Raw genomic sequence first — 15539 nt, forward strand, 5'->3', positions numbered from 1 at the left:
TCCCCCCAGGGATGGGGACTCGACCCCTTCCCTGAGCAGCCCCTTCCAGTGCCTGACAGCCCCAAGGGGAAGGAATTGTTCCCAATGTCCAACCTAACCCTGCCCTGGCACAACCTGAGGCCACGAATGTCTTGCTTTGCTGAATGCAGCAACCAACTGATGACTGCACCTCATGCACAGTAGCCTTAACACAGTCAGGCAAGGCCTGGAAAACCATCCACGCTCTTTGAAAGTCCTTACTCAGTGGTGTCCTTGCCACCACTTCCTCCCAGCTCATTCTCCCAGAAGGAAGGGCAGCAAAGTTCACAAACCCTCTGCCCAAAATTCCTTCCCACCTGGCAGACCCAGATTTCTCGTTCTCTTACTCAGTCCTATCAGGAACACACGATCGGCTGTCCAGGAGGAATCCCCCCAAACTCAGTCACAGTTCAGCCCAGCCCAGCCACCGTCTCCATATGTTCTTCCCCCCTGATATGGAGGAGCCTGCCCATAGCCGTGATCTCTGAGCCTGAGAGGTGCAAGGCTTCCACGTGGGGCAAGCGTGTGCGTGGAGAAGAGTCGGGACCTGCCAAACCCCAGTGCCACCCCCAGCACCTCCATTCCTGCACCTCCATCTCTGCACTAACTGACCGGGCAGTGATTCAACAGCCCACAGCGTTCACAGAATCACAGAATGGCAAGGGTTGGAAGGGACCTTGGGAGATCATCTGGTCCAACCCCCCAGCTCAAGCAGGTTCTCCTAGAGCATGTTACACAGGACTTTGTCCAGGCGGGCTTTGAATATCTCCGTTCTGACCCCGTGCTCTCTCCCAGGACGGAGGACGCAGCGTGGCAGTGCCAACCCCCTGCTCCAACCCTCCCAGATGTTTCTACTGCAACTACTGGCCCCAAGTTGCCATCTGTGTGCTTTGTGCCTCAGATGCCGGTGCAGCGGAGAGCCCTTGGAGGAGGGTTGTGCGTAGAGCTCTATCTCAGGTTTCATCAGGCTAAGACTTTGTCAGGAAACTGTAAAAATAGGACAGGAAAACTTAAAAAAGTTCTCCCTTTACTATTTCCTTTGAATATGTTTTTTCAGCACTTGGAATGTCTGGCCTTATAAACTGCCCCAGCCAGCTTTTTCTTTTCTGCAAAAGTCCAAACAGTTAAACATCAGGAATGCGGCTGTGTTTGTATGAGGTAAGGAAATGACTAGGTGGAGAAAGTATTCCATGAGAAAGGAGCCCTTAACGGAGACCCTCACGCTGTTCCCCCCGCATCCACCACCCCCCCTCCCACCAAAGCTGTCACGTATCGACGCGGCCTGAGAGGCTTAGCAGATATTTAGAGCTGGGTTGCGTGCTGAGACCTACGATCACGGTTGTACAATCTCTGCGTTTGCATTTAGCGCAAGAGAAATAACTGCAGGGTTTTCGGTTGGTACCTTTCGGTTGGTTGGTTGGCTGGTGGCTTTTGGATGCTGTTGCCTTGTGGACTTTCCCATACGTTCTCTATGAGCAGGGCATGAATTGCTCCATTTTGTTCCAGGGCAGGTTTAGGCTAGACATTAGGAAAAATTTCTTCACAGAAAGGGCTGTCAGGCTCTGGAAGGGGCTGCCCAGGGAGGTGGTCGAGTCCCCATCCCTGGAGGGATTTAAAAGCCGGGTAGATGAGGTGCTTAGGGACATGGTTTAGTGGTGGGATGGCAGCGCTAGGTTAACGGTTGGATGTGATGATCTTAAAGGTCTTTTCCAACCTAGACGATTCTATGATTTATAAGTTATCAGCTCTCCCGGCAGGTCCCAGAGGGCACAGCCAGCCTCCTCTGTGGGCTCTCTAGGGAACACCCCCATCACAAGCAGCCCGAATTTGGGTGGGAATCTTTTTGGGTAGAAGCTTGCAGAAGGATCAGCCAGATTAGTGCCGTGCCTGGGTTGCGTTGGCCATCGCTCACTCCCGGCGCTGGCTGTTTGTCTTGCTCCAAAACCCCAGAAGGTTACAGACAGAAAGAATTGCAAGGCTGTGCTCCCATAGCCTGGGGGACCAAACCTCCTGCGGATGGAAATAATTCGCTGAAAATAGAAAAATAGATAACGGGCTTGATATCCACTCTCCTTTGCTCTCCTGTACTCAGTTGCTGGAGCTTTTAGAAAGCCAGGTGGAAGCCTGCCAAGGCCTGGGGCATGTGTTGGAGTGACCTCATCCCAGCAAGGTCTGTAGCTCCCCGGGGATTACTTACAGGCAACGTCTGTCCTTACTGTTTTAAGAAAAAGCCTTCAGCGAAAGCATTGTTTATTATGAGAAGGAATTTGATTTTTAGCAAAGAAAAATCTCTTCTTCCTTGCTGCTCTATTTATTTATTTTGTAAAGAAGGAATTCACCCAGCCCATGGCCCGTCTCACGAGGGGATTCCAGCCAAACGGTGCCAGAGAAAGGGCAGGGTGAGGGTGCAGAGGAGAGCTCCTCCATCCCTTCACCTTCCTTTTAGCCTGGACTCTGCAGATCTGCTTGCACGGCTGGGTTCAAGCATCTTTATGTTTCTAGGCCTGGTTTAAATAGCAATGAAAGCAGCGCAATTGTTCCTGCTTTTGCATCTTTACCCCGGGACCTGAATTCCCATCGCAAGCATTAATTTGCTCGGTGACACCACGCTGGGTAGAGGGATGTTATGGAAGTGGGAAAACTGTCCTTTTGCTTGTGAAAGTTTTCAAACAGAATGCTGCTCTTCAAAAGCGTGTTGTCAAAAACTACCCATTTTCCCAAAGGCATAGTAAGAACCAGTTAAAAGGGAGGAAAATGTTAATTTCTAAATGCTTTTTTTTTTTTTTTCCCCACAGCAAGGCAGTACTTTAAACTGGGTATGAAATAAAGCTGTAAATATTTCAGGTGCAGATACCGTTTCAGTCCAGCTGTTACAAAACATTTGAAAAACACCCTTGTTTATGGAAGCATTCAGTTTGAGATCTCCTTCAAAGAACCCAGTCTGAGTCGCCGATATTAACATTTCCCTGTGAAATAAGGGCATGGAGTTGTGCTCTTCAGCCTCTTCTCCCTGGTAATGGATGATAGGATGAGGGGAAATGGTCTGAAGTTGCGCCAGGGCAGGTTTAGTTGGACACTAGGAGAAATTTCTTCCCTGAAAGGGCTGTCAGGCTCTGGAATGGGCTGCCCAGGGAGGTGGTTGAGTCCCCATCCCTGGAGGGATTTAAAAGAAGAAGAGATGAGGTGCTTAGGGCCAGGGTTTAGTGGTGGGATGGCAGGGTTAGGTTAAAGGTTGGACTTGATGATCTCAAAGGTCTTTTCCAACCTAGACGATTCTATGATTCTCTATATCCCAGGGAAACATTCCCTAGAAAAGATTTCCGTTGTCTTCATTTAGCACTGGGGAACCGAAGCCATAGAGAAGGTGCCTTCCAAGTGTTGTACGTAAACGTTTGATAGCCTCAGAGTGGTAATTCTAAATAGTCTGAAACGGATTATTCTTTTTTAACAAGACCAAGCTGCATTTCTGGCAGGAATTACAGGCACGGTTGGCAACAAGTAGTGTGTCCTTATTACCTCCTGTAGGAGGTGAGGCGGGTTCTGGCAACGTGAACTTGGGTTAAGTAGGGTAGGCAAAGCCCGGGCAGCGTCCCCAGGCAGCACAGCACCCCATGTGCTGGACGGGGGGAAACGACGAGGTTTTTGTGCACTGGCTCGGCTGAACCAGAAGTACTTGAACCCATTACCGCACTTTCATGTCCCAGGACTCCATGCAGCACGTGGGTGAAGGCAGATGTCCACAGCAACCGTGAATCGTTCCTCCACTTATATCCCAGACACAACCTTTAACTTAGGAAAGTTAAAAATGTCTACAGGGATATTTTCCGGAAGCTGTTTGCAAGTGGGATAGTGTGGCTTGGTGTAAGAGCATGTGTAACGGCATAGCTCCCACCCATTAACTCCCCAAGGGTTTGCAGCTTGGAATGGCCAGGAATGACCATTTGTTATCTGTAGGGGTTCCTAATGATCTCCATGACAACCAGCCAAACATGGAAACTGGGAATGAGGTCTGTTCCTGTTACGCTTCCTCTTCTGAGTGTGCCGGGGGCCTGTGTTGGCTGCAGGATTGGGTAAATAAGACTCACTACAGCCCCAACCTGGCTCTGCAGCATCTGCAAAAGCCCCTGGTCCAGGGTAGGTTGGTGCTTCAAAGCGGCCTCGGTGGGGTGCGGGTGGCAAGGGTTTGAAAACAAAGAGCGTAGCGAGGAGTCAGATTTCTCCTGGGTAATGCAAACACGTTGACACTTCAACTCAGATTCCATGGTGCCTTTTGCAATTTGAGCACTCGCTCTCCTTGCTGGCTGCTCAAGACAAGAAGGCATGAACAGTAACCTAATCTACCTCTACGGCGATAAGAAATTGGCTGAGCACGGTCTACTTCGAAATTAATAGGGCAAGAAAGAAAAATGAGATTGGCACATGGATGAGGCTGATGATAGATGCTGGGAGAGAAGCTGATGGCTGTCCCGTGCTGAGTGTTTACTGTTTGCAAAACTGTATTTGGAGAGGTTAAGTGAGGCAGTGAGCTGGCACGTTGGGTTTTGCAGCTACGAGTGATTGGTGAAGGTCCCAATACGCACGGCCCCGCTGTGTGAAAAGTCTCTTCTGTAGAGGTGAAGAGATTCTGTCTGATTCCCAGAATAAAGCCTGATCCGGTATTTCTTGCAATCCTTTAATGAGAACCTGCAGAGGGAAAGGGGGAACTCATCCATACCCTACCGGACACTGTTATTGTACAGCTGAGTGAGCTCGAAGGAGGGAATAGGAAGAAATCCCAGCTTTCAGCGAGGAAGGCACCTCATCGTCATTTTATTAAGAAACGTCCCAGCAAAGACCAAACTTCTGAAGGACAACTACCTGTGACAGGGTTCCTGGAAGGTGGGATCCCATACATAGACTGTAAAAGGGCTTTAGACATCTCCTAAGCGTGCATATTTCCTTAGTAAAATTTGATTGGTGCCTCATTAAAAATTTAATAATTTGACCATTAAAATTAGCAACAGATGGGAGCTGGAACGCAGCCAGGCTTTCTGGACTCCAGACTGCAATTTCCTTGGCTTCGTTCCCTTCCAAAGAAGTAATCTACATACGAAAATCTATTTTTGTCAATTATTCATTTAAAAGGGGGTGTTCTCCTTACAGTCGCGCTTTCCTTATCTATCTCAAGGAATTCTTGCACCCAGCCATGCATCAGCAAGATGATGTGGGAGGTGCAAGTTTACACCTTTCCTCTCAGTACGGTGCTGCCATGCATTGATTTTGGGTTATACATTTACGCGCCCTGACTTTCTCCATCAGAGCCCTTCGTAGGTACACACCACAGCGATGTCAGCCACGTGTTCTTCTCCATCCTCCTTTTGACTAGGGCAGGGGGAAAGCAAGCCCTCTTATCAGGTGTTTCTGCATTGTCCTAGGGTTAACGAGCTTGTAAAATGGATGACATTCCACATGGGCACTGCCACATTCAAGCAGAGCTGCAGCCCACCTGACCACAGTTACCTGACACAGAGGCCCCACCTGCAACCACACTGCAGCACAACACTGAACCAAAACCAACTCCAAAATGTAACTGCCTGGCTGGCTGACAAAGTTGTACAAGGGTGGGCTGAGGGCCCTTGGCTGAGATGAGCTTATACCTTGGACTTCTGGCAGTGTCCGTAAGCTAAAATCCAGGGAACAGCATAGGAACAGGGCAATCCTACAGGATCCTCCTCTGTAGGACACTCCTGGGCTCCAGGCACCCATAGCTCACAGCCTTTGACAATTCACAACATCCTCTGTTAGAAGAATTCCCCTTAGTTTATACATTGCCTGAAGAACCACTTCCCCCAATTTATCTTGAACCAGCATCACTTCTTATCCTTCTCTGATGCCTCCTGGCTCTGCAAGTCTGCTCCTCCTTAGGCTACTCATGATTTTGTACCCCTCTATCGGGTCTTCCTCCAGGTGTTCCTTTTCAGACTGAGGACTGCTAACCAGTGCAGGGGTTCCTCCTATATAATCCCTTCCACACCCTCTATCATCCTTATTGCCCTTTTCTGATCCTTCCCCAATTCTGCTAGGTGCTTTCTGAGTTAGGGGCTAGAACTGCAAGCAGCCTTCAGGATGGAAGCAAACTGTGAGTTTAGCAATGCTGCTCTCTCTTCTGTTCCTTAGTCCTCTCCTAATGCTTTGGTGCAGTCTGTCAGCCTTTTTTTTTTTTTTTTTTTTGTCTGTTACTGAGTTGCTTTCTCCATTGGAATAGGATCACAAAGCAATTTCTTTCATAGGTCTCTGGGTATGATTGTTAAGCACTGGAAGGGGCTGCCCAGGGAAGGGGTCGAGTCCCCAGCCTTGGGGGGTTTTAGCAGCCGGGCAGACGTGGTGCTGATGGCCAGGGTTTAGTGGGGGGATGGCAGGGTTAGGGGAACAGTTGGGCTGGGGGAGCTTAAAGGGCTTTTCTAACTTAAATAATTCTGGGATTCTATGATTGTTGAGGAGATTTAAACTGTTCACTGGTGTGGTTATAAAAAGCTCTCCTTGGCCTTTGGCTCAAGGTTGAGAACTTGAGCAAGAGCCTCTCAGTTCTACAAAAAAAAAGACAATGGGTGAGAAAACAAATTTTGTTGCTTTCTTTCCTAGGACTAAACTAGAACAAACCACAGCATTAAACTTGGTATGGCGAGAGGACCGTGTGCTTTGGCATTGTGTTAAAATTTGGGTCAAAGCCCCAAAGATTTGGTAACTCACCCTTGCAAACACAGTATATGTTCCTTTTCTGATTTCCAAACCCAGGTGTTTTTATGAGATCAGGTCACTTTTATACCAATATAACTTCAAAATCATTGTCTTTTTTTTTTCCCTTGACCCCCTCTTGCCATTTACTTCCCAGGGACATCCACAGACCAAACTTCTTTTAACACTTTTTTATTTTCCAGTATGACTGTGCTCCCAGCTGCTCAAGAGATACAAATCAGAGGGAGCATTAAGCTGGAAATAAGCAATTATTGTGTTAATTGATTCTTTCCCAGAGATGGAGGAGGGTTGGTTGTGTGGTTTCCATGCAGCTTATGCTTACCCTGATGCTAGGTGGGATAATTATAATGTAGATGAACCTCACATCGTTTTTACTTGGCACAAGCCACAGGTGTGAGGAAGGCCCATCAGCACAGGCGCTGGTGGTCTAAAGCCCACAGTAATTAGCTGATGAACTTTTACAGCCCAGTGTAAAGGTGCTCTGTCATGGTTTCATGTAAATGTAGGTTCTGCCAATATGGCTGTCATGCAAACATACCTTAAGGGAGGAAGCTTTCTGCCTCAAACCATTGATTTAATGGTTTTCCTTGCTTTTTAGTATTTGCACGTGCATGTCAGGATTTGAAAAAGGAGCTGGTTGCAAAGATCATGTGTGGAAAGACTTGCATCCGAGAACTTGCAGGCCCGGGAATGGAGTATGGGCAATGAGCTTTGCTTTGCTGTCTGTATTATCCCAAAACATTTCTGGAAACAGAACCATTGGTCTTCAGGTGTGGGTGCCGGTGCTGCCCATGCCTCATGATTTGAGTATAACCACCTTCCACACGGGTTTTTTGTTGCTTCCCATGTCAAACCCAAGCATTTCACTGTGGCAGCTGTGGGCTAATCTGGGTACTGATGCAGGGATTTGGGTTCACAGTCAATTACTAATTACTAGGTGCTCCAGCATCAAAATTCATAAGCAACTTAGCAAATCTCAGCCAGACTATCCGAAATAATAGCTATTTGACCACCACCTAACTTCCTTAGACAGTTCATGTGGAATTTTCTGGTCTGACAATAACATGGTTAAAGGTCCTTTTTCCAGCCACAGATCAAACACTTGCATGCAATCATCTTATTCCCAGTAGCAGGAAAAAAAAAAAACCAACCCTTCTTGCTTAAGAATTTTGTTTCCTGATGAATGCCTGCTGGGCTAATATCCCTAATCAAGGGTCATGAGAGCCCAGACAGTGGCGAAACCACATTCCTCAGTGCAAACAAGCCCTTCAAAATCTTTTTGGTTTTAAGGATCCTTGTTGGGAATGAGAAACAGGCTGGTTGTTTCTGCAGCATCTGGGTTTTAAAGATTTAGTTAAAATTGCCAGGGGACCTCTGGGAGTTAAACTGAAGAAATTAATCACCATGACGTGCGTTACTGCAGGAGGTTGCCTTTACAGAGGCTGTCGGAGAGTGTAGAAATCCCTTTGTGGGATTTACAGTAGGCATCATGGGGAAAGGTTTGGAAACTCTCTCCCAGAAAGTTTTGCAGGTGAGATCTAGGATTCTTCCTCTGCAAGCCAAGTAGAAGTGATCTGGCAGGAAGATATCACCATCATCTTACATGTTTCTGTTACATGGACTGTCAGGCCCTAAGGCTGTCCATGAGATGCTTGTACCACGTCATCTCCATACGCACCTTTGCCCCTAACTAAAATGAAGTTTGATTGCTTTGCTGACCCCAGCAGTTCCGCAGAACGGGTGAACTCACAGCCCTAAAATTGCCTCTTTGCCTGATTTCATATTTTTGAGATAATTCTAGGGCCAGTACTTAAAGGGAGTGACTCAAGGCATAGAATAAGCATAGTTCATGGGATGAGCCTGAGGGAGAGCAGGAAGAGCCGGCTTGGAGAACCTCTAGAGGATCACATGAAGCATACAGCACAAAGAAGGTCACCACCTCCAGTACTGGTCTCCAGCTTGGCCTTAAATTTTCTTCTTTTCATGATTGTAGATTTATTTTTTTTTCCTCAGAACTTGTTGACTTTGCCCCTGAATGTCTGTGCTGGCAGGAAGGGGAACAGGCACTCTGTTAGACCAAAACCCTTGTGTTTGTGTCTTAATCTAACCTGTGGGTGTTGTTCTCCCTCAGACTATCGTACTGGTCCCTGCTTTAGCCAAGTAAATAACCAGATGTGCCAGGGCCAGCTCAGTGGGATCGTCTGCACCAAGACCATGTGTTGTGCCACCATTGGACGGGCCTGGGGTCACCCATGCGAGATGTGCCCTGCCCAACCTCACCCCTGCCGCCGAGGTTTCATTCCCAACATTCGTACTGGAGCCTGCCAAGGTAAATGCCATCAATATCTAAAGGATGTTCACTTGTCCATCCTGACGTGTGCTGAAAGGGAAAGCGATGGATGATTGGCAGGAGCCCCAAACCAGAGAACAGTTCTCTGGGTAAACTTTGCTAAATCTGCCATTGTATGTCCCAGAGCATCACCGTGGACCTTGGGTCCCTCATGGGGTCACCTACAATCATCTTACCTCGCTTACAGATTCTGGCCATGCTGTGGTTCTTGGGTGCCATTCCTCCACCCCACAAGATGTAGTGAATCAAACTACTGTTTCTCCAGGTTTAAGACTAAGTTACAGCCTCCCATATACCCTCGTTGTGTGGTGCTGCTATTGCTGGAGCTTCTGTCCCAGCACTGGAACATGTTCAGCACTTGTATCAGGTGACCTATGCTCTGTAAATTGTAACATTGGTTCAAAACAGAAGCCATAACTCCTTTGAGATCACACGAGCAATTAATATGTACATAAATCGTGTGCTTAGAGGTTGCATTCAATGTCTAGGACACCCAGGTATAAACAGCATAAACTCCAATGAGTTCCCATCAGCAGATCCCATTGGCAGCCTTTCTGGAGCTGCTGTTGCTTCTCCCCACTGATGGGTTGCAGGTGTCTCCATGCAGAGTTGCATGAATTCCTTTCTGCAGCTGCAACTAATTTCAGCCTTTACCTGCCACAATCAAAAGCCAAAATTACAGTCCAAATCCCACATTGGCCAGTGTCTGTAGGATAAAATTGGGAAGGCTGGAGAGGAGAACTCTCCTGCTGTCTATTTTAATCTGCATTTTATGGCCCCAATCTCTTTAGGAGAGCTTGGCCTATTTAATAATTTGTCACCCGCTGTTACTGCAAGCAGAACAGGAATATAAATAATATCTGCAGCATGTGAGCATGCTGGTTCTAGCAGTGAGTACTGAGGCTTCCTGAGGTGCTGTGGAAAGCACAGTGTCCCCTCACAGGTGGGGAGACCATAGCTGCAGGGTGAACCTTTCTGGGATGGGGCTGAAGAGCAAAAGCTTATAGTCCCTAGGTTCCCCTCTCTGCCCTGCAGCTGATGTTGCTCTCTGAAGGCTGCAGGAGAATGTCCCACGAAACCAACTCTCATCCTCAACTCAGCTACCAACCTGGAATGAACCATGATGGGGTAGACACATTGGTGCTTGCTTTGGAAAACTTTAGCATACTTTTGTCTCCCTCTTGCTTGTGTGGATCAACCAGCAATACCTTTACATCCAATTTCTGTCCTTCACTTAATCTCTAATGTAATCTGACGGGTAATTGCATGAGGAAATGTAAATCCACCTACTTGAAGTAAAGCTTCTTCTTTCTCATAGCAGTCCCACTGCGCTGGGATTGAGCATTGATTTGTTGCAAAGGCTGCACTTTCTAACATCTTTACTCATCTTCCTGCAGATGTGGATGAATGCCAAGCCATTCCTGGCCTCTGTCAAGGTGGCAACTGCATCAACACAGTGGGTTCTTATGAGTGCAAATGCCCTGCGGGACACAAGCAAAGCGAGACCAGCCACAGATGTGAAGGTAAGCTCACAGGCTTCTGCATGGCCTCACCAGGCTGCTCAGCCCTGGGTTCCCAGGTACGCTCCAAGAGCACAAAGCCACCCCTGAGAATCTCTCCATGCACACAGGGCATCTCCAAGGCTGGCAAAGCAGAGATGTGGAAGAGCTCCTATGCCAGCCTTGAATCCTAGCTCCCAAGCAGGAGGGAGTACTGCAAGCATCAAGGCCTGATAGAAAATGTACTGCAATAGGAATTTCTGAGCTGTTTGTCTGCTTTGCACAGTACAAGGCAAGGAAATGAAGAATAGAGCTTGTCTGATCTCTTAAACTAGAAAGAGGTGGGGTTTTTTATTTCATGCAGGTGTTTTCTAAAAGATATTTTAATGGCAACACAGACTCATTGAACAGAAGGGACCTCTGGAGGGCTTCAACCTCCTTAGATCAGGGCTGGCTTCAAAGCTAGGTCAGGTTGCTCACGTTGCTCAGTTTGATAAAGTTTTGAAAACTCAAACCTTTTCTCAGGCTTGCACCACTGTCATGGTGAGGATTATTTTCCTTCTATCCACTGGGTATTTATCTTTTTGCAGCTTGCAACTTGTTCCTCTAGTTCAATAGAGTAACTGGGAGGAAGGCAAAGCAGGTGGAGTGTGCTTAGCTGGGATGCTGATGGAATAAGACAATCGGAAATAATAGCATGGCTCTCGGTGCGCTGCAGAAGATCTGACTCCATGAGATGAGGGCATGGAGCAAGTCAATGCAGTGTTGCTTCACTGACTTGCTATTCCAAACTGATATGTTGGCCGGAACCTGAACCTTGTCCTTGAGTACAAAGCAGACACAAGGGAAAATCTGGAATTGGAGACATGAGATGCCAGCATGCCTGTGATCATCCCTCCTTTGAGCCAGTGGCCTGATGCTGTCCCAGCCCCACAGGGGAAGCCTACCTCCTTGCCAGTCCAGGGTTGTTTGCTAACAGCCTGCCTGCTGTGCCTGGTTTTCCTGACTTTATGGTTACTTTTGTGGGATGCACCTTACTCGTCTTCTTCTGAGTTGTAAATAGGTAGTGACCTTTTCAGCCTCCGCATCTCTCTTGGAAGTCACATGGTGCTTCAGAGGCATGGTTTGTGCTTAGTTAGGGATGTTCTAAGGTGTTACTGCCTAAGCAGTAGCTACAGAGCTACTGTAGCATGAGGCCAAGCAGTCTGTGCTTCTCAGCATCAGCCTTAGCCTGGTGCTGTGGGCAGCCTGGGAGTGCAGGCAACTTTCAAACTCTCTGGAGAAGTCCCCAACCTTGTGGGAGGGAACTTTACAGAAACTCCTCTTTGCCTCTTCTTCAGCAAAGAAGTTGGAGGGGTTAATTAATAACCTTCTAAAAACACCTCAGAGGAGGACCCAGATGCCTTGCCCAGATGTGCAGGTGCAGCTTGGCTCTGAACGTGTGGGCAAGCTGATCTGCATTTTGGCAGTCAGATCCCAGTGTCTGGAGGTAGGACTGCAGGAAGCAGAAAGGACCGGTCTCAACAGCTGAGCAGGCTCTGGTAAGATGGTGCAGAGAGTGTTTCTGCATTTTCCCATTTTCAAGGGAAATACATTCCAGGTGGGTAACAGTAGCTTAGAAATGGCCAGATGACTGATCCTCAGACCAGAGGACTAGTTTCATTTGGGGTGTGAAAATTTAACAATGTTAAGACCAGTTGTGGTAGCTAAGGCAAAACTCTGTCTGGTTTTGGAGGCCCCTGGTTCTTTGCTCTTGGACTCAGGATAAGATGGTCTACTGTATTCCTTGGCTAAATTCAGGACTTGCCTAGACAGCGAGAGGCAATGTCTTGGTCCGTGATGTAGTCAAGTGCTTCTGTACATGCTTCTGTAGTCAAGTGTGGAGCACAAGCAAGGATTAGGTGCAATCGGAAGCAAGCATCAGGTGCAACCGGTGTATTGACATTCACAGTGCCACCAATGTGAGCCCTCTTCATGAGAGTCCTGCTCCGGTTCCTTAAGGTCTGGTCTCAGCATCTCCTTTATCACTGCTCAGCTCCTTTATCATGTCTTGGAGAAGTGTGAAGACCTCCATGGGAAGGACACGCTCTCCCCAGGCGTCTTGCAGCAGTTCTCATGGGCCAGATGCGTTACCTTGCCAGGCAGGTGGCACCTCTCAGAAGTAGGGGAATAAACATTTGCTGTATTTTCCAAACATCTGGCAAATGAAAAGAAAAACAGCATTAAACTTTTCCTGCCCTGGTTGTTAAAGGTTTTTCCCGCGTACCCTAATGAAGCCCTGCTGGCCTGTGTTTGCCACTTCAGGGGTGAAACGTGTTGGTTGTGCTGGTGTGACTGCTTCCCACCTAGCTGGGCTTCAGAAACCCCCACCTCCCTTTCATCCCTCTCCAAGGCTCTCTTGTAACCAAGGCAAGGGATGATGAATACACTAGAAGTTAGACATTTAACCTGGAGTTTGTTTCCAGGTGGCGAAGTTATTTATGGTGGCAGAACTATAGGGCACCTACCTATCACACAGAGAGCACTAAAAGCAGCCACCATGGAAGCAGGACGACTTGAGTAGTCATCATGGAAGCATTAAAGCACCTCCATGGCACTGTAGGTTTGACAGTGCATGTTGTCCCATGGGGTTTCTCCCAACAGTTCTCGGGGAAAGGAGCATCACTGCTTCCAGGTGGCTGTTCCCATACCCCCACCCTCCTGTGATCCAGACATTTTCCTCGCTAGTATAACTCTAGTAGTCTGTGTCAGTGCGTGCCATTTGGCCCAGGTTCAGCCCTTCAGAAAAACTTTTCCAAAGTGAGACACCAGCTACAGAGGTTAATCCTTCGGTGGGGGATGGACATTCTTTTATGTTGAGAAGACATCTGTGTCTGTGGATCTTCCTTGGCAGGATGCCACCAGACTTTCTAAACTTTTAACAGAAGGGTTTCTTGCAGTGCTCTGGCATCCAAGGACTTGGAACTGGTAGAATCCAAACCAGCCCTTTTACATGCATTTCAGGTGAAGAACCAGTTCCCCAAATCCAGTGATGTCCCATGCAACTTGGCTGGCCAGTGGGCGGAGGCTGCACTGCACTAAACTGTGGGCTTGACCTCAGGACACAAAAAATTGTTCTTGCCTTGGTCTGCCTCACCCGTGCTGGCTGGGGACCAGGCAAAGCACATATGAAATCAGTTTAGCTGGAATCTCCTCTATACCAAGATTAAAAACAAACCATTGTCTGAATCTGTCATCCAGATGCGAGGGGCCTCTGCGTGGGTCCCCACTTCCCAGAACGCCTGCAAAAGCAGCATGATGTGGCCATAAACAGCTTCCTTTCACTCTCCTTCCTTGGATGGCCATAAAAAGACATCTTCAGCATCTACGGTGTCTGTTCCGTCACTTATCTTGCCTCAATTGCTATAAGGAGACCACCAAAAGAGGATGCTTGCCTTTGGTATGATTTATTGACCTAGGGGTCCTTCTGTAAGAATGACATAAACACGAGGGATGCTCTAAACTGACAGGGTTGAGATTGTTTTCGAGGGCTTGTTTCCCAGACGTGAATCACCAGCATGTCCCCACCAGGCAGTCAGGAGGTGAAGAACCTTTGTTTGGGTTATCACTGCTCGCCTCTAGGACGTGTACCCCACGGGAGTCACTAAAACTATGTGAGCAGGGGAAGAGAGAGCCAGCACCTTGTAAGGGGTTCATCTGATGCTAACGCTGTAATCCTAGGAAGATCTGGGCCCTGGCTTGGAGCTTGCTGCATGCTCTGATACGTCGGGAGCGCAGTTTGTTACGGCTGGTGAAGCCCCTAAGTCCCCATCTGCTGAAATCTCTGTACTGCCAAAGTAGCTGCATCAGTCCCAGCCACCTCCACACTGGGCCAAGGGTTTTCATCAAAACAACGACCCCAACCATAAGAGGATATTGTCTTTATCCAGGTGTGCTCCAAACCTAAAATCTCAAAGCTGCAGGAGTTCCCTTGTTCCCTCTGTTTGCGCCAACTTTATAGCTGGTGACAGGAGGGATTTCTCAGCCTGCACTGAGACCATCTTGCTTTAGGAAGAGGAGATGGTTTCCTTCTTTTTCAGATCTTTCAGGCTTTCAGATTCCTTATCCGAGCCTAGCATCCCGGAAATATTAAAACTAGCTAAATGCCTGTGTTAAATTCTTCCCTAGTTCCCGGGAGCTTGTATTTTCTGCTTAGAAGATTCCTCCTGGGGAGTGAAGTCAGCAGCTGGGATTGCGTTTGAGCCAAAGGTCAGAGCCCGTGTCACTGTGTCTGCTGATTAATGAGGTCTCCCTCATTAGCGCAGCAGCATGTACCACTAATCTTCTTTGGGCTGTTTATGGGTGGGAATAGGCAGGAGTAGAGATAATGTTGTTTGTTTCCCATAGTGATACTTATCTCTTAACACAAATGGCACCTGGAATCAAGGCTCCGTTTTCAGTCCCTGAATCCCTGAAGAATAAAGATGCTTTTCTTATGCGAGATCTTCTATGCTGATAAGGGAGGGCGAGCTCAGGTCCGGATCTCCCAGGCATGCAGGGGGGGCTGCAGCTGGATACACTGGATGAATTTGGGTCAACCCCAGAATGAAAATGCTGTCCTCTTTCTATCTGCAAAACGTGAAAACGTGCATACGACATCAAGTTTGTATTTGAACCTAAAGATCCTCCAAGTTCAGGGTTACTCAGTTCCAGAGTTATTTCTGCAGCTCATCTCTAATGAATGTGGCACTTTCAAATAGTGCCTTATTTTATGCCTTTGTTCATTGTATTCGGAGGGAGCTCGAGGGATCAAGAGTTCCCGAGCTTGGGGCTGTGCAACATATAATGAGAAATTTCTGGCGCTGAGAGTTGCCTGCTCACTTTCTGAAAGATAGAAGCGGTCTATGAAACACAGCAGTGGAGGTGGGGTGGGGGGGGCTGGAGGGGGGGGCTGCGGG

At 47.9% G+C, this 15539-nt stretch overlaps 1 protein-coding gene across 1 annotated transcript in view; it reads left to right on the top strand.

Moving 5' to 3' along the window:
- The window catches only part of LOC104124402 (fibrillin-2), a 121153-nt gene that overhangs the window by 39734 nt on the left and 65880 nt on the right, over positions 1 to 15539 (top strand). Inside the window, 2 exon segments of the mRNA XM_035892341.1 lie at positions 8885 to 9082; positions 10501 to 10626. Of these exon segments, the coding sequence (XP_035748234.1) occupies positions 8885 to 9082; positions 10501 to 10626 (324 nt within the window).

This window comes from Egretta garzetta, unplaced genomic scaffold (assembly GCF_000687185.1).
Source record: "Egretta garzetta isolate BGI_Z169 unplaced genomic scaffold, ASM68718v1 scaffold4, whole genome shotgun sequence".
Taxonomy (NCBI): domain Eukaryota; kingdom Metazoa; phylum Chordata; class Aves; order Pelecaniformes; family Ardeidae; genus Egretta; species Egretta garzetta.